Source organism: Marmota monax, unplaced genomic scaffold (assembly GCF_021218885.2).
Source record: "Marmota monax isolate L192 unplaced genomic scaffold, Marmota_monax_Labrador192_F-V1.1 WCK01_AAM20220418_F8-fsc00132, whole genome shotgun sequence".
Classification (NCBI taxonomy): Eukaryota; Metazoa; Chordata; class Mammalia; order Rodentia; family Sciuridae; genus Marmota; species Marmota monax.
Window position 1 is genome coordinate 6,576,565 of NW_026695199.1, and position 18,993 is coordinate 6,595,557.

The 18,993-nt window shown below is 38.3% G+C and overlaps 1 protein-coding gene and 1 non-coding gene across 2 annotated transcripts; one reads left to right on the plus strand and one right to left on the minus strand.

Moving 5' to 3' along the window:
- Positions 1–2,026: 2,026 nt before the first annotated feature.
- On the plus strand, positions 2,027–2,171 carry LOC124082313 (small nucleolar RNA SNORA67). Its single transcript, XR_006848324.1, has one exon. It is a non-coding gene; the product is annotated as a small nucleolar RNA SNORA67 (small nucleolar RNA).
- A 14,664-nt stretch (positions 2,172–16,835) lies between these two features.
- Positions 16,836–17,870, minus strand: LOC124082279 (RNA-binding protein 3-like). The gene has a single exon (XM_046428744.2). It carries the CDS (start codon positions 17,799–17,801, stop codon positions 17,331–17,333), a length of 471 nt encoding a protein of 156 aa, XP_046284700.1. The 5' UTR covers positions 17,802–17,870; the 3' UTR covers positions 16,836–17,330.
- Positions 17,871–18,993: the final 1,123 nt, after the last annotated feature.

Genomic DNA, 18,993 nt, shown 5'->3' on the forward strand with positions numbered 1-18,993 from the left:
TTTTATGAATTTGTAACATTAAGTCATCAGGCCTCCTATTAAGTTTGAGAAATAAATGGCTATGATTTTTCTTTAGAAAATGGACAAGGAGAGCTGGGGTTGTGGCTCAGTGGTAGAGCGTTCACCTAGCACACGTGAGGCCCCTGGGTTCAATCCTCAGCACCACATAAAAATAAATAAACAAAATAAAGGTATTGTGCCCAACTATAACTTTAAAAAATATTTAAAAATATTAAAAAGAAAGAAAGAAAATGGACAAGGATGAGCTGTGGGCATAGCTTGTGGTGGAATGTTCATCCAGTAAGTCAAGGCCTTGGGTTTAGTCCCCAGCAATGCAAGAAAGAAAAGAAAAATGAATGAGAAGGTAAAACTGGGCTGGGGTTGTAGCTCAGTGGTAGAGTGCTTGCTTAGCATGTGTGAGGCACTGGGTTCAAGTCTCAGTACTTCATGTAAATCAATAAAATAAAAGTCCACTGACAACTAAAATAATAATGATAATATAAAATATGTATATGGTAAAACTGCATATTAGTATAGCAATTTTAATTTGTGTATGTGGGGGGAGGGTTAGTTTTCAAATCCAGGGCCTCACACATTCCAAGTGAACATTCTACCACTGAGCTATATATACCCCAAGTCTAATACTTTCACAATCAATTGCAGTTGAAGAACTCAGAGTGTAAATATAAAATTAACAGGCATTTTTAACACCTTACAATTTGTAAAACTCATTTGTATATTTGATTCTTTTTTTTTTTGGTAGGGTAGGTAATAGGGATTGGGGATCGAATCCATGGATGCTTTATGCTACATCCGCAGTGTTTTTTTTGGTTGTTGTTTTGTTTTGTTTTTTTAATTTTGAGACGGGGCTACCTAAATTGATGAGAGTGTCACCAAATTGCCAACACTGTCCTCAAACTTGTGATACTCCTGTGTCAGGGCCCCAAATTGCTGGAATTATAGGCATGTACCACCAACCCCAGCTATTTGATCTTTTAACAATCCTCTGATTATACATAGGCTAGATTTGGGCTTTTTGTTTTGTTTTTTGGCACTGGGGCTTGAACCCAGGAGCACATTACCCCTGAGCTACATCCCCAGCCCTTTTTATTTTTTTACTTTAAGACAGAGTCTTACTAAGTTATTTAGGGCCTTGCTAAATTGCTGAATCTGGCTTCAAACTTGTGATCCTCCTGCTTCAGCATCCTAAGTCGCTTTGATTACAGGCATTTGCCACTGTGCCCAGCTATAGGCCAGTTTTGAACCAGTCATTTTATAAATGAGGACTTCTCAAATGTCAAATTTTGAGGAAGCTTGCCTAATATCTATAAGAACACTCTAGGTTTTTTTGTTTTGTTTTTTTATTAAAGCCAGTTATGGGCTGGATGTTATGTTGCAAGTCTGTAATCCCAGCAATTTGGGAGACAGGGGCAAGAAGATTTCAAATTTGAGGCCATCCAGACGGTTTAGCGAGACCCTGTCTCCAAATGAAAAATTTGGGATTGTGACTCAGTGGTGTAGCGCTTGCCTAGCACATGTGAGGCACTGAGTTCGATCCTCGGCACCACATACAAAAATAAATAAAATAAAGTTATTATATCCATCTACAACTAAAAATATTTTTAAAAAAATAAAATAAAAAGGGTGGGGATGGAGCTCAATGGTATTAAAGGGTTCCTGAGTTCCATCTCCAGAACTGCTAAATAAATAAATAAAATCCAATTATGAGCCAGAGTTTCATACATTGCTTTCTGTTTTCTTAATAATTATAATAAATAATACAGAAATTAAAATAATTAACTCAAAGTCTTATTTAATTACTCCTGGACATATGTAGTGTGTGTGTGTGTGTATATATATATATATATATATATATATATCTTTTATTGAGCTCCTATTCTAAGCCAAGCACTGTGACAGTTGTCTCAATCCTCATAATATTACTATGAGAAGTTATCTTATTTTGCAAAAAAAGGTAATTGAGACTCTGAGAGGCTAAGTCAGGCACCTAATGCTTAATAATAAGTTTCATTAGGTGATTTCCTCTCTTTAGGGCCAATTAGTGCCTCTCTTAGGAAAGTAGCAATTTGGAAGAAAACCTGGCATGCCTAAGGTCTTTGGGAAACAAAGGATACTTGATTTCTCTTGCATTTCTTTGACTGCCTACATGCATATTTAAGTCCCTCTGATGGATCACATCCTCAATTCAAAGGATGAATTTACCATCTTTCTTGACATAGGCCAGAAGCATTGATGTGCAGCAGGTTTCTTTAGTCATCAACTATGACCTTCCCACCAATAGGGAAAACTATATCCACAGAATTGGTCAAGGTAGGTGTTTTTGATGTAAGGGTATGGCTATTAACATGGTGACAGAAGAAGACAAGAGAACTCTTCCAGACACGGAGACCTTCTACAACACCTCCATTGAAGAGATGCCCCTCAATGTTGCTGACCTCATCTGAGAGGGGTTGTCCTGCTACCTAGTTCCAGCCAGGGTTCAATCCTAGGGGCTAAGGAGCAGTTAGAAGAGAGGGAAGGGAGTCAAGGGATGGACATCTTTTCATTATTTTGTCTTTTTTCTTTGAATAAATGTCACTTTTTGAGGCAAAAGAAGGAATGGTGAACATTTTAGACACTCTTTTCTTTGGGGTAGGCTCTTGTTCCAGGCGCCTCTCCTACCAGAAAACATTAATCCATGCCCCTAACCTAGTCACCTCCAGATCCCAGAGGCTCTCCCACCCCACTTGAATCCCTCTGAAAATGATTTAAGGGGTTATAACGTCACAACCTCATTTGCTGGACCAAATCTGCATGGAGAACCTCTAAGTAAGGTTGCCCATGGGATTGTTCTCAGGTGAGAGGAGCAGGGGAGAGAAAATGGTAGCCGTTTTTACATTGTTTTGTATAGTATTTATTGATTCAGGAAACAAACACAAAATTATGAATAAAATGATTTGGAAACTGGAAAAACAAATAATAACTTGCACAGCCAGTTTTTAAAGCCTCATTTCTGATTCCAAAATTATTTTTATTAACAACATTGTTAAATGATCATAAGGATGGTTACATACAGTCATCTTTTTTTTTTTTTCCTGCAGTGCTGCAAATTGAACATGTGGACTTAGTGCATGCTAGGCAAGCACTCTATCACTAAACTTAACATCCTACAGTTTTTGGGTTTTTTTTTTTTAAGTTTTTTTTATTTTAGTGAGACCCTGTCTCACTAAGTTGCCTGGGCTGCTTAGAACTTGTGATTCTCCTGCCTCAGCCTTCTGGGTACCTAGAATTACAGATATGCACCACTATGCCCTGCTATAGTCATTAACTGATTGAGTGTTCATATATTCATTTATTCTTATAAACCATACCACACTGAAAACTTACTTTTTTCCAAGATAGAGTATTTCTAAAATCTGGACATTACCGGAGCACTGGCAAATGGAAAGGAGGGACGGAGGGAGGAAGGGAAAGGAAAGGGAGGATAGAAGGAAGGAAGAAAAAAAGTGAGGGAGGAAGAGAGAGAGAGAATGCCTACATGGAGTTTGTAGTCTAGCCTGAAAACTATATCAGTGAACAAATAACTGTAATAGAAGTTGATGAGTACTGCACTAGAGACATTTATAAAGGGCTATGATTACTAATAGGAAGCCATCCCTGCTTTAGATAGACTTTTTTGAAAATATTTTTTTAGTTGTTGATGGGTCTTTATTTTATTCATTTATTTATATGCAGTAATGAGAATTGAGCCCACTGCCTCATGCATGTACCACTGAGCCACGACCTGAGCCCTACTACCGCAGCTATATTTTGATGTGCTAATTTGAATGTATAAAATATTAAATCAAAACTTCTAAGCTGGGCACAGTGGCCCATGCCTGTAATCCCAGCGGCTCAGGAGGCCTAGGCAGGAGGAACTTGTTCAAGCCAGCTTCATCAAAAATGAGGCACTAAGCAAGTCTAAATAAAAAATAGGGCTGGGGATGTGGCTCAGTGGTTGAGTGCCCCTGAGTTCAATACCCAGTACCCGCTACCAAAAAAGACACCTCTATTCAGGTGCAATGGCCCACACCTGTAATCCTAGCAACTCAGAAATCTAAGGCAGGAGGATTGCTAGTTCAAGGCCAGCCTCAGCAATTTAGTGAGATACTGTCAACCCTAAGCAACTTAGTGAGATACTGTCTCAAAGAATAAAAAGGGTTAGGGCTGGGATGTATAACTCAGTGGTAGAGCACCCCTGGTTTTGATCCCCAGTACAAAAAAAAAAAAAAAACCCTCTAGCAGACAACATTTAATTGGTTTATTTTAATATTATGTAATGTGCTTAAAGGTAATAAAAGGGTAGTTTTTTTAAAGTTATTTTCCTTAGAGGAAGGGGGTCAGGAAGGAGGAGAAGGAGAGGGAAACAGTAAGTACTAGGGATTGAAATGAAGCAAACTATGTTACATGCATTTACAACTATGTCCAAATGAACCCCGCTATTATGTATAACTGTGATGCACTAATAAAAAATGTAAAACATTTTTCTTTTTGGAAAAATCTAAGTTCAAAAATAAATCTTAGAAGTAAGTAAATTCTATAAAACACTCACAGGTTCGTGCAATCACTAATGTGTTCAGAGCAATTTTCTCAGTTTAAAACTGGTGACTATGGGGCTGAGGATGTGGCTCAAGTGGTAGCGCACTGGCCTGGCATGTGTGAGGCACTGGGTTCGATCCTCAGCACCACATACAAACAAAAGATGTTGTGTCTGCCGAAAAATAAATATTAAAAAGTCTAAAAAAAAAATAAATAAATAAAACTGGTGACTACCACAGTCTTCACTTTTTTAAAAATTTCATTATAGCTACTATGGTTTATTTTTAAAATTTATTTATTTTATGTGGTGTTGAGGTTTGAACCCAGGGCCTCACATGTGCTAGGCAAGTGCTATACCACTGAGCCACAACCCAGCCCCACAGTCTTTACTTTTATGAATGTGACCTATCACAGCAGACATTTATAACTGCTAAAACCATGTCATAGTCCCTTTGCCTTCAACAAGCGCTCATCTGGTAATAGTTCCTTGACTGGTAGGGTGACCCAAACCTGCCTTTCTGAAGGGTCTGGGTCATTAGCAGTCCTGTCAGAACTGGGTTGTCCTAGTTTCAACCTAGATTTTAATCACAGGACATGAGATTAAAATCTAGGCATTCCAGATATCCTCTACACTCCACACATACTTTTTCCTAACCCCTTTGTGCAGTAGCAACCCAATTTCCCCCTTGTAGTCAAGGTGAATCATTCCAGCAAATACAATAACCCCTGTTGACCCATTGGCATGCAGAACTCAAAAGTGACCAGATGGTAGTCTCAGCTTCCAGCCTAATGGAATAATTGTTGTGTCCTCTGGAGGGAGCATTTCTTCCTTTGGAACTAAGACTTCTAGACTAGAAGAATCCAAAGTCTCAGGAAAAGGAAGCAAAAAGTTTACTAGTGGATCTCTGGGGATAATATTGAATGAGGTCACCCTTATTATCAGCCCTTAATCCCAGACCCATGAATCCAGACTATAGAATAAAGTGTACCAACTATATCATTGTCAGATATATATTGAATTGCGGAGGACACTGCCTCAGCCTCACAAGGTATGCCATATGTCACCTGGTGCCATATATGACTCTTTAAAAGGCCATCCTACTATTTTATCAGACCAGTGACTTCTATATGAGGGGATAAGGTAAAACTTGTGAGTTCTATGAGCATGGTCTTACTACTACACTTCATTTTTTTCTTTTTAAGATAGGGTCTCACTATATAGCCCAGGCTGGCCTCAAACTTGCAACCCTCCTGCCTCAGCCTCCCAAGTAGCTAAGATTACAGGTGTGTCAATGCACCCAGATCACTGTGCCTCATTTCTACACAAAGACTTCATTGGAATAGGCAAGGATATTTTGGACAATATCACAAAAGTAAAACTCTGGATTACATTAAGCTAAAAAGTAATAAAAGAAACACTAAAATTAAAGTAAGGAAACAACCTATAGAATGACAGAAAATTTATAATCCATACATCTCAAAAGGTTGATATTCTGATTATATAACGAACTACAAAAATGCAGCAACCGAAAACACAAAACAAACAACAAAAAAAAAACTTATTTTTTTAAATGGTCTGCTAATGGGTAATAGACTTAAGTAGATACTTCTCAAAAGAAGGCATATAAAGTATATGAAATAATGTTCAATATTACTAATCATCAGGGAAATGCATATCAAATCCACAATAAGATATCTCCATGCCAGATTACTCTGCGGCCGGGGTGGGGGGGTGGGGGGGGGAGGGTTGTGCTGGAGTTGCATGCACTGAGCACTTGCCTAGTGCATGCAAGGCCCAGGGTTCAATCCTCAGCACCACATAAAAATAAATAAAGATATTGACAAATACAACTAAAAAATCAATATTTTTTTTAAATGATTACTCTCAAGTTGGGTATACTGGCACATTCCATTAACTCCAGCCCCTCTGGATGCTGAGGTAGGAAGATTGCAAATTCAGCAATTTAATGAGACCTTCAGCAAACTATAAGACCCTACCTCAAAATAAAAAATAAGGGGCTGGGGGGCTGGAGATGTGGCTGAAGAGGTAGCACTCTCCCCTGGCATGCATGCAGCCCGGGTTCAATCCTCAGCACCACATACAAAAAAAGATGTTGTGTCCGCCGCGAACTGAAAAATAAATATTAAAAAATTCTCTCTCTCTCTCTCTCTCTCTCTCTCTCTCTCTCTCTCTCTCTCTCTCTCTCTCTCTCTTTAAAGAAAAGAAAAGAAAAAAAATAAGGGGCTGGGGTTGTGGCTCAGCGGTAGAGCGCTCACCTTGCACATGTGAGACCCTGGGTTCGATCCTCAGCACCACATAAAAATATATGAATAAAATGAAGGTATTGTGTCCAACTAAAAAATAAATGTTTTTTAAAAAAAATAAAATAAATTAAAAAGTCTGGGGATGGGGGACCAGAGCTGTGGCTCAGTGGTAGAGCACTTTCCTAGCATGTGTGAGGCACTGGGTTCAATCTCCAGCAACCATATAAAAATAAAAACAAATAAAATAAAGGTATTGTGTCTACCTACAACTAAAATATACATATAGATGTATAAAAAAAAAAAGTCTGGGGATGTATCTCAGGGGTAAAGTGCCCCTGAGTTCAATCTCCAGTACTAAAAAGAAAAAAAAAAGATAAATGTTTGAGTAGATAAAATATATTGAACTTGATTTGAATGTTATGCATACATGTGATTAAAACAACACACAGTACATTATTAATATGTATAATTTTCTTATGTATCAGTTAAACAAATAATTTATATATTTGTCTTTAAACATGGTCAGCTCTGTGTATGTATTTATGTGTAAGGCTAGGGATCAAAACTGAAACATTGTAAATTCATTTTACCACTAAGCTCAATTGGAGTCCTGTAAATAAAGAATTTTTTTTTAAATTTTTTTAAAGAGAGAAAGGAAGAATTTTTTTTTTTTTGAGACAATCATTGTCATCTGGATCAGCCGCAGAAGGAAGAATTTTTTATTATTTATTTTTTAGTTTTCGGTGGACACAACATCTTTATTTAATTTTTTTTATGTGGTGCTGAGGATCGAATCCAGCGCCCCGCACATGCCAGGTGAGTATGCTATTTCTTGAGCCACATTCCCAGCCCAAATAAAGAATTTTTTAAAATAATTACAAAGCTACTGTAACCAATACAGTGTGATGTTGGCAGGAGGAATATATGGACCAGTGAAAAAGAATTAAAAGTCCAGAAATAGATGTATTCTCAACTGGTTTTAACAAGAGTTCCAGGTAGGGCTGGGGATATAGCTCAGTGGTGGAGTGCTTACCTAACATGAGTGAGGCCCTAGGTTAGATACCCAGTCCTGAAAAAAAAGAAAAAAGGTGCCACACCATTTAATGGTGAAAGAGTAGACTACAACAGATGATGCTGGTAATTAGGTTAAAATGAAGCCATTATAGGGTAGGCCCTAATCCAATCTAATGACTGTCAGATTAGGGCACACAAAGTAATACCAGGGAGGTGCTGGCAAACGAAAAGCCATGTCAGAAGCCAAAGAGATGGCCATCTGCAAGCCAAGGAGAGAAGCCTCAGAAGAAATCAATCCTGCTGGAATCTTGATCGTGGACTTTCTCCAGAACTGTGAAAAACTAAACTTGTTTTTTGTTTTTTAATGCCATTCAAGCTATGGTGTTTTGTCATGGCATGCACAGTAATCTGATACACTATGGGTTATCTTTTCATTTTTTGATAGTATCCTTAGAAAAGGGAGTTGTTTGGTTTTTGTTTGTTTGTTTGTTTAACTCTGATGAAGTATATTTTGTATTGTGCTTTTGGTGCCATGTCTAATAAGTCTTTGCCCTAACCTAGGTCATGGAGACCTACTTATTTTATCTGTTTTCTTCTCTAAATGTTTTCTAGTTTTAGGGGCTGGGGATGTAGCTCAATGGTAGAATGCTTGCCTTGCATGCACAAGGCCCTGGGGCCCATTGCCAGCACTGGAAAAAGAAAAAAGAGAGTTAGAAATTTTCTGGTTTTAGCTCTTACATTTAAGTGTATAATCTATTTTGACTTAATTTTTGTGTATGGTGCTGTAAAAGAGTCATAGTCCATTTTTCCCCCTGCAACTGGGCTAGAATTATTAAGGAGTAACCTAACACTGAGCTTCAACTCCAGTTCTTTTAATTTTTATTTTGAGACAGGGTTTCACTAAGTGGCTGAGGCTAGCTTCAAATTTGCAAATCCTTCTGCTTCAGTCTCCAGAGTCTCTAGTATTATAAGCACGTGCCATTACACCTGGTACAAAGTTCCCTCTTTTTTTTTTTTTTCTGGTGTTGGTTCTAGGGATGGAACCCAGGGCCTCATGCACTCTAGGCAACTGCTCTACCACTGAGCTACATGCCCAAAAGTTCGCTCTTTTTGCATGTTTATATCCAGTTGTTTCAGGACCATTTGTTGAAGTTACTATTTTTTCTCCCATTGAATGATCTTGGCACCCCTGTTAAAATTCAATTGACTATAAAAGTAAAAGTTTACTCCAGTTTTTCTGGAGTCTTAAGTAAAATAAAGAAAAACATGGGCTGGGGATGTGGCTCAAGCGGTAGCGCGCTCGCCTGGCATGCGTGCGGCCCGGGTTCGATCCTCAGCACCCCATACAAACAAAGAGGTTGTGTCCGCCCAAAAGAAAATAAATATTAAAAATTCTCTCTCTCTCTCCTCTCTCTCTTTAAAAAAGAAAAACAAAGCCAGGCATGATAGTATATGAGTGCTCCTGGTTCAATCCCTAGTACTGCAAAAACAAAACAAAACAACTTCCTTTTATAGAAGTGATGCTATGTGTGAAATATTATGAGAGTGAATAAGCCATTCTGTAGGTGCCTAAATGGTGGTTTTGGCAAAAGCTTTATAAACAGGGAAGGAAAATCCATATACACACTATCCATTCCAGTGGGGACACACTGCCACACCTTCCATGATAAAAGTTGCCCAACATAATAAATCTGCCACCAGCTAGGTGATAGATATCCCAGAGAATGATTTTATGTAGCTCTTAGTTGTGATTTTTCTCTAGGTACAAAATGAAACAGCAGCTCCAGCAGGAATCATTATTTGCTTAAATTTATGATAATCAACAGTCATTATCCGAGATCTCTTTGTCTTCTGCAAAGATTGAATTAGGTAAGTTGAGTGGGGATGTGATAGGACTCACCATCCTTACATCTTTCAAGTCCTTTATGGTGACACTAATTGCTGTACTCCCTCCAGGAATGCAGTATGTATTTTACTTACTGTAATTACAAGAAAGTATGGTTCTAGTAGCTTCCACCTGGATTTTTCTATCATAATATCTCTTACTTCATAGGTCAATAAACCCATAAACTCTGCTAATTGTTGGGTACATCTATTACAACTTTACATTATGGAACTGGTAAAATAACCGATAAGATAGGTAGGAGAACTCCCTAGGCCCAGTGTGAAATAAATCAGAACCTAACTTCCATTGATCACCTGACCTCCATAAGCCCTTACAGTGACAGGGGGACTACAGTGAGTCTGGTTATATGTCTACAAATAATAAGGCACTGAGAACAGGTCCTGAGGATGCTTAGTAGTCTCTTACAAGGCAGCTACCTCATGAGAACCCATTATAGGCAAGGGGAAACTAACCATCTCAGACAAAGGTGGAAGAACTATCTTTACTAGCAAAGAAGGCTTGGCAGAAATTAAAAGTTCAAAGGTCTCCAGCTTAAAGTTGCAGTTGTGGCTCAGTGGCAGAGCACTTGCTTAGCATGTATGAGGCACTGGGTTTGATCCTGAGTACCACATAAAAATAAGTAAAACAAAGGTATTGTGTTCATCTGCAGCTAAAAGCATTTTTTTAATGTCTCCAGCTTCATTAGACTTTGATTAACTGTACTCATCCTAATTTTTAGGATTCCATTCCTTTCTCATCAATGTCCTGGGGGTGTAGTTGTCCTGGGGGCAGTTGCTAAACTGCCCAGGCTGATCTCAAACTTATTATCTTCCTGCCTCAGGCAACCGAGTCACTGGAATTATAGGCATGCACCACCATGCCCAGCCTCACCTCCAACTTTAATGAGGTAAGTATCCTACAGATGCAGCTGGCATCCCTCATCCAGAAGCTAAACATTCATTGGTCCAGGAATCAGATAAACTGAAGGAGATAGTGAGGAGACACAGAAATGTGTGCCACACACCAAAGAGGGACAGAAGAAAGAGTGACACATGTATAAAGTGCAGCAACTCTTAATGCATCTGATTTGACCATCTGAGACTGAAAACCATGCGGCTGCTGCTTCCCTTCTGCCTCCCATATCTCAACAAAATCTCTCTTGTGACCATTCTACAAACATACAGAGAAGAGAATTTGGGGAGATGTGGTTCAGCTAGCCAAGTTGACACATTAATATGTCGTCAGAGAAGACAAGAGTTGTGGAGAAAGGAAATAGTACAGAATAAGGGAGACAAGCACTAGAGGAAAGGGAAAATTTCAGCTTTTAGTGGTGACATAAACATTTATAAGAAGATAATATTGAACAAAAATTGGAAGGAAGAAAGGGGATAACCTTGTGGATATCTGAGAAAAGAGCATTTAAAGTAGAAAGAAAAACCTTTGCTCTAGGTTCACGATTTATAAAAGGAGAAAAATAATTGTACCCAACTCACTATTGTTATGAAGATAAAAGGAGTTAATACATGTCAAGCACTTTAAAATGGCTACAATATAAAAATTACTTACTATTAAATGCTTGTTAATATTCAGTGGTTATCGAGCACTATTATTAGCTGCCTATGTAGAATACTATTATGTTTATACATTCAGTACTATATAATTTATAAAATCCATACTATAAAAGTACAGGTGAATCCAGGAAAATTATAATGTTATTGTTATCTCATTACCACCAGATCCAAGCTAGCCAATGATTACTTAGAATCACTTAAATCTACCAGATTAGTGAGACAGATTTTCAAAGTAAACTTTATAGTTCTTACCAGGTGTGGTGGTGCACCCCTCTAATTCCAAAAACTCAAGAGACAGGAGGATCTCAAATTCAAGGCCAGTATGGGAAACTTAGTGAGACAGTGTCTCAAACTTAAAAAATTTAAAAAGGACTGGGGATATAGCTCAGTGTTAAAGTGCTCAGGGGTTCAATCCCCAATACCAAATAAATAAATACTCTCCCCACCAAAAAACTATACAGTTCTTCAGCTGCAATTCCTTTCTGCATCTTTTTTTTTAATATTAATTTCTTAGTTATAGGTGGACACAACCTCTTTATTTTATTTTTATGTGGTACTGAGGATCGAACCCAATGCCTCACAATATGCACTCTACCTCTGAGCCACAAACCCAACCCCCTTTCTGCATGTTAATTTAAAAATTTACTCTATTTTTAGATTATGTATTAAAACATTTATTATAGGGTTACAAAGTGTTACCTTAATCCAGTGGTCAATTTCAGCTTCACTGTTGTGAGACAAGATAATGTGTGTCCTACTGTGATATGAAATAAACCATACACTATCATTGTATTATATACAAAAATGTTTAACTTGGATCTATGCAAGCCTTATCTTGAACTTCCATTTTACAGGGGTTAGAAGAAAAAGCTAAATGACTTCATGAGGAAGCCACTGGACAAATTCTAAATGGGGCACATTCTGTAGGACAGTGGATCCCTTCATCAGGTCAATGTCATGGAAAAAGAAAGGGGGACAAGTCTAGATTTAAAGATTATATCAAACACCCTTCTTTCTATCTCGTGGCCTTTGGCCACTTGTTCTGACTCAGAACAAGAGAAGAGCTGTGGCAAGCTGTAGAGAGCAACTCCATGTAACACTTACGTTAGGACAGTCTTCACGTATATCCCACCCGACCACAGTTTGTTGTGCTAGTGTTTCTCAACTGGTCTCCTGTCCAGAGCTCTCTTGTGATAATAAGGCATAGATGCTTTGGTCTGTTGGGCACCTGTGCATTTGTAACCTAGAAATCAAGGGTGGTAGTGCTTCATGGTACAAATAGGAAATAAGAACTGGCAGATATATTCCTCCTTGTTCCCTGATGGACTTTCCTGAAACACATTTGTTCATCCAACCTTCCAGAAGATGGCCCCATAGGAACAAGCAATCAGTCACCCTTGATAAAAGTGATGGTTCCTTTGGCAAATTCACTTCCCAGTTTCCTTGCCTTTGCTTCCCTTTTTCCCTCACTCCTGCTGCCCTGGAATCGAACTGTCTCACAAGGTGGCAGCAAATAAAGTTCAGCTTTAAGTATTGCTTTGTGGTTAAGGGAAAGAGATATATAGACATAGCAACCAGATACAAAGCATGGTCCTATAAAAAGATTTTGGGCAATAACTGGAAAATTTTCTTCTAAAATTTACAGATTAGGTTTTAGATTGTACTAAGGAATTTTTTTATTATGTGATCATTTTATTTTGGTATACAGGAAATATTTTTCTTAGAGATGTACACTGAAACAGTGGACTAATATGCTCTAATTCACTTTAAAATACTTTAGCATTAAAAAATAATGAGGGCTGGGTATATAGCGCAGTTGGTAGAGTACTTGCCTTGCATGCACAAGGCCCTGGGTTCAATTCTTAGCACCAATAATAATAATAATTAATTCAGAAGAAAATTATTGAGACTGTGGTTGTTGCTCATTGGTGGAGTGCTTGCCTAGCACATGAGAAGCACTGGGTTTGATTGTCAGCACCACATTTAAAAATAAAAACATAAAATAAGGGTATTGTGTCCCTCTATAACTAAAAATATTTTTTAAAAAAGAAGAAAAATATTAAAAGGTATTTTTCTATATATGGTTTTGTGAGACTAGGCTAATGATTTTTAATTAAAAAAAAAAAAAGACAACCAATAGCTGGGTGTGGTATCATGTGCCTACAGTCCCAGATACTTGGGAGGCTGAATCAGGAGAATCATTTTAGCCCAAGAGTTTGAGATCAGCCTTAGGCAACATAATGAAACTCTGTCTCACACACACATGCACACACAAAAAAAGTAGGATAAATTTATTGAATGCAAACTTTTATATATTTTGGAGCTATATATCATAACTCATATATTTAAGACAATTTTAAAAAGAGGACTTTAATATATATATAATGAAATATAAAAATTCACAGAAAATTAAAGTAACTTCCAAATTTACATAACAAATCAATAAGAACATTAGTAATAAAGTGATAGTCATTAAGGGTTTTGTTTTTATTTTTGTTTTGGGGTACTAAGGACTGAACCTAGGGCCTCAAGTTTGCTAAGCAAACTCTGTACCACTAACTTACATCCCCAGCCCTCATTTATGTTTTCCATAAGACTATACTTCCATACATCCCCCCCTTAATGTTAGACTTGGACACTTTCAGAATTCTCTCAAAACTAGAAGAGGAGGGTATGGGATGGGGAACAAAAACTTAGAAGGAAAATAGGAAATTTGGAGATTATTTTTCTTTAAAGTACTACTTGGGAACCCCAGCCACAAAGGAGAAAAGAAAGAGCTATAACTACTTATTTATAATGATGCTTAGAGTTTCTTATGCACTTATCTTCACAACAGTCATACAAGTTAAATATTAACCCATTTGTTAAATTAGAAAACTTAGATTCAGTGGCATGCCCAAAGTCCTATAGCCAGTAGAGTTGAGCAAGGACTGAAGCCAGGTTTCTTACTACCAACGTCATTTTTAGACCACATTAGTGTTTCAGGACTAATGTTCAAACATTATATTTGGCCCCTTATTTTTTGAGGAAATATATTTGGAAAGTTTACATGTTATACTAACTTTACAGTGTTTCATGATGACCCTGGTTATATAAGTTAAAAATAAAATAATAAAATAATGAGGCTATATACCAATAGACATGATCTTAATGAGGGTAGAAACCATGTCAGAATAGTTCATTAACATATATTTACTACCTATAGAGTATGAGGTACATGGTAAGTGCTCAGGAAGTATGCATGGAATGAACTGAAGGAGTGAAGTCGACTTATTTATTTATTGGTAGTGGGGATAGAGCCCAAGGGCACTCTACCACTGAGCCACATCCCCAGATCTTTTTATTTTTTATTTAGAGATAGGATCTCACTAAGTTGCCAAGGTTGGCCTTGAACTTGTAATCCTCCTGCCTCAGCCTCCCGAGTGGCTGGAATTACTGGAATTAGCTGCCATTGCATGCAACTAATGTCAAATTCTTAACCATTCTCCTGACACTACATGAACATCCATGCACTGGTAACTATTGTGCTGTAATGATTAGTGAGCAGGCTAAAAGGGGGCTTTCTTTTACCATCAAACATATAGGCAAATTTGAGTTTTCTAGCCTTTTGTGTGATACATACATATACATGAATAATTGTTAAAAAGAATATAGGGGGCTGGAGTTGTAGCTCAGTGGTAGAGCACTTACCTAGCATGTGTAAGGCACTGGGTTTGATCCTCAGCACCACATATAAATAAATAAAATAAAGGTATTGTGTCCATCTACAACTAAAAATATTTTTTAAAAAAAGAAAATAGGTTGTAGGGCTGGAGTTATAGCTCAGTGGTAGAGCACTTGCCTAGCTTGTATGAGGCCCTCGGTTCAATTCTCAGCACTGCATTAAAAAATAAATAAATAAAGGTCTTATCGACAACTAAAAAAAAATTTTTTTTTAAAGAATATAGGTTTCAGTAAAGAAAAGAAATATACATTAATAAAAGGAGGCCTTCAACAGGATAATTACTAAAAAGCAGTCTAGAGTTTAGCAGCTTTTCTGAAGTTATGAGTTTTGTTTCTTTGGTAAAAGTTCCATCTATTTATAGTTTCAGCTATTTAATACTGTAAAAGCATTTTACAGTGTAGCCATTCCATGGAAGTTTTATGAAGCCAGCTAGTTATCTTTTTTTTTTTTTTCCTGTGATAGATGAGCTCAACTGCTGAACTCAAGTGAAGAAAAGTGACTTCCAAATCATTACCATATTCAGGAAGTTCCAGTGCTTCATTGACAACGTAATCTTGTTTTTTGATCAATTGCTTTGGTTAACTCAAACTAACTCGAATAAATTTATTTAAAAAGATGCTTATGGGGGGGGGGTTTATACAACAGGATATGAAAATCAAGAAGTGAAAAATATTTTCTTTTCTCATGAAAGATGTTCCTGAACCCATGGATATACATTCATTTCCTCCTGATCTTGACAAATACCAGTAAATTTATTTCATTTCCATCCAGCATAGATAAGAAGTAGTGAATTAGTAGCAGTAAGAGGGTAATGCCCACTAACAAGAAAAGAGCATGGAAAGAAGCCACAAGAAACCTTAGAGAAGAGCCATTAAAAGTCACTATGAGTAGGACTCAGTGCCACACCTGTAATCCCAACAGCTCAGGAGGCTAAGGCAGGAAGATCGTGAGTTCAAAGCCAGCCTCAGCACTTTTCGAAGCAACTCAGAGAGACCCTGTCTCTAAATAAATACAAAATAGGGCTGGGGATGTGGCTCAGCAGTCAAGTGCTCCTGAGTTCAATCCCTGGTACCAAAAAAAAAAAAAAAAAAGTCAGTATGAGGTAGCCAGGTACAGTGGCAAACACCTCTAATCCCAGCAACTGGGGAAGGCTAAGGCAAGAGGATCCCAAATTTGAGGCCAGTCTCAGCAACTTAGTGAGACCTTGTCTCAAAATTTAAAAATTAAATAAAAAGTTCTGAGGGTTTATTTCAGTGGTAGAGCACCCCTGGGTTTGATCCCTAGTAGTACAAACAAAAAGAGTAACAAAAATTAAAAAAAAATCAGTAAGAGGTTATGATAAATTTATGAGTGCATCATAATAATTTGGGATACTGATTTCATGCCAACAGATCTTGTTCAAATATCAGCTTTATCATTTATTGACTGGTGATCTCAGTTCCCCAGCTACAAAATGGAAATAATAATAGTATTTACCACATAGTGGTAGATCAGATCAAGCAAGGTAAAAACAAAACAAAACAGTGCTTGGGTATAAATCTTAGATAACTGCTAGATTAAAGTTATTCAATCTCTCTGAAACTTATTACCTAGTTTAGCATGTGTGATAACAACAATATTCCACCAAGAAAATATATGAGAAACTATTTTTTAAGCTGCCATTTTTTTTACAGGTTTCATATTTTCATTTTTTTTACAGGTTTCATAATCAGTTCTGTGAAGACTATCCTAAACACTACAAGAGACACAACAGAATATTTTTTCTTCCAGCATTAAAAAAAAATGACATTCACAAACATTTTAAAGAGGCTTGTCTGTATAATCAGGGTGGTGATCTTGAATTTTAAGAAAAATTTACATGTTCTTGACACAGATTGTTTATAGATACATTTAGAAATTGCTTTCTAGTCATGATAAACATTGTGTACAAGTTTTTAAAATGCCCCAACTTTAGCTTTTAAAAAAAAATTAGTCTGGCTAAACTTTTCCTTTTGCCAGAAGCAATGATCCTGAGAGCCCAAACTAAAAACTTGGTAAAAAGAAAAATACCTGGGGGCCTAACAAATGTACTATAATTTGTCTTTAAATGAGAAAAAATTTTTTACATGGAGCTTTTTAAAAGGTCTTTTAACAAGCTACCTTGGGAGCTCAATTGAAAAATAGAAGTTGATGTACTAAAACAGATGTTTCAGTGCAGCTCCAAAAATCTTTATAAATACAGCGATTTGGAAGGACGATCCTGGATCAGAAGTGTTATTCCTTGTGTATCTACTTAACGTGTGCATGCCTCAACTCAGTTGTCATAATTGTCTCGATAATTTCCTCCTGAGTAGCGGTCATAGCCACCCTGGCTTCTGCCACTATAGTCTCGGGACCGTCCATATCCATATCCATATCCTCCAGGTCGACTGTCATACGGGCCACTCCCATAGCCCTGGTCCCCACCACCTCTAGAGTAGCTGCGACCATGCCCATGGGCCCCAAAGGCACCCCCTCTGGTGCCCCCCGCAGACTTGCCTGCATGGTCCACCCGGATCTGCTGACCATCCAGGGACTCTCCATTCATGGCTTTCATGGCATCTGAGGCATGTTCTGGATTGGTGAAGGTGATGAAGCCAAAACCCCGGGATCGCTGAGTCTCCTGGTCCTTGACAACAACCACCTCAGAGATAGGCCCAAAGCTGCTGAAGTGGTCTTCCAGCGCCTGCTCATCAGTATTGAAGTTGAGTCCTCCCACGAACAGCTTCCCTTCTTCAGAAGACATGGCAGTGAATTTGAGTCCTGGAAATTGAAAAGTAAACGTGCTGGAGAGACAGGAAGCTCTGAAGAGCAGGAAGAATAGCAGCTGCCAATTTTTTGGTAGTGGGGATTGAACCCAGGACACATGCTAGGCGAGCGCTCTATCACCAAAATATATCCCAGCCCTTAATCCCCTGTTTTTTCCCCTTCATTTTATTTTGAGACAGGTCTCACTAAATTGTCCAGGTTGGCCTGGAACTTGTGATTCTCCTGCCTTGGCCTCCTGAGTAGCTCGAGTTATAAACATGCTTGTGATTGTTTTAAAGGAACCTAAAAAGCTATTTTGAAGCAGGCAAAAAGTGGGGGGTGTTTATAATGATCTTTTTTTGGTACTGGGGATTGAACCCAGGGGAATTTTACCACTGAGCTACATCACCGGCCCTTTTTATTTGTTGATTTTGTCACAGGGCCTTAGTAAATTGCTGAGGCTGGCCTCAAACTTGTGATCCTCCTAGTTCATCGGATTACAGGTGTGTGCCACCACACCCAGCAATAACTTTTTGTTGTTATTGTTTGTCTACTGGGTACTGAACTCAAGGTTTCTCACATGCTACGTTAGTGCTGTTTCACTGAGCTATACAGCAAACTACATTCTCAGCCCCAAAATAATCCTGAATCATCAAAAATACATTTAACTAACTTCACAAATTTAGTCCACAAATATTTCCTAAGAAACATTACTTTGCTGTAAGACCAGACCCTGATGGTCTGATATTTCTAAGGACTTGTCAGTCTGATACAGAATATTTCAAATATTGGGCTGGGGTTATGGCTCAATATTTGAGCACTTGCCTCCCACACATGAGGCACTGTGTTCGATCCTCAGCACCACATAAAAATTTTAAAATAATAAAAAGGCCCAGTGGCCCGCGGAGAGGCAGAGCTTCCAATCACTCCTGCAAGGTAGGCGGGCCTGCGACCCACCAGCAGAACAGGAGCAGCAGCCTGCTGAGAGGCAGAGCCGCCCCCTCCCCCTGCGACGGCAAGGTAGACGGAACTGTGACCACCCACAGAACAGACCCAGCGGCCTGCTGAGGAGCAGAGCCGCCCCCCACCCCCCGCGCCTGCCAGGTAGGCGGAACTGTGACCACCAACAGAAAAGGCCCAGTGTCCCGCGGAGGGGCAGAGCTTCCAATCACTCCTGCAAGGTAGGCGGG

Coding starts and splice junctions, on each gene's coding strand:
- LOC124082279 (XM_046428744.2), bottom strand. CDS start 17,801: ATGTCTTCTGAAGAAGGGAAGCTGTTCGTGGGAGGACTCAACTTCAAT.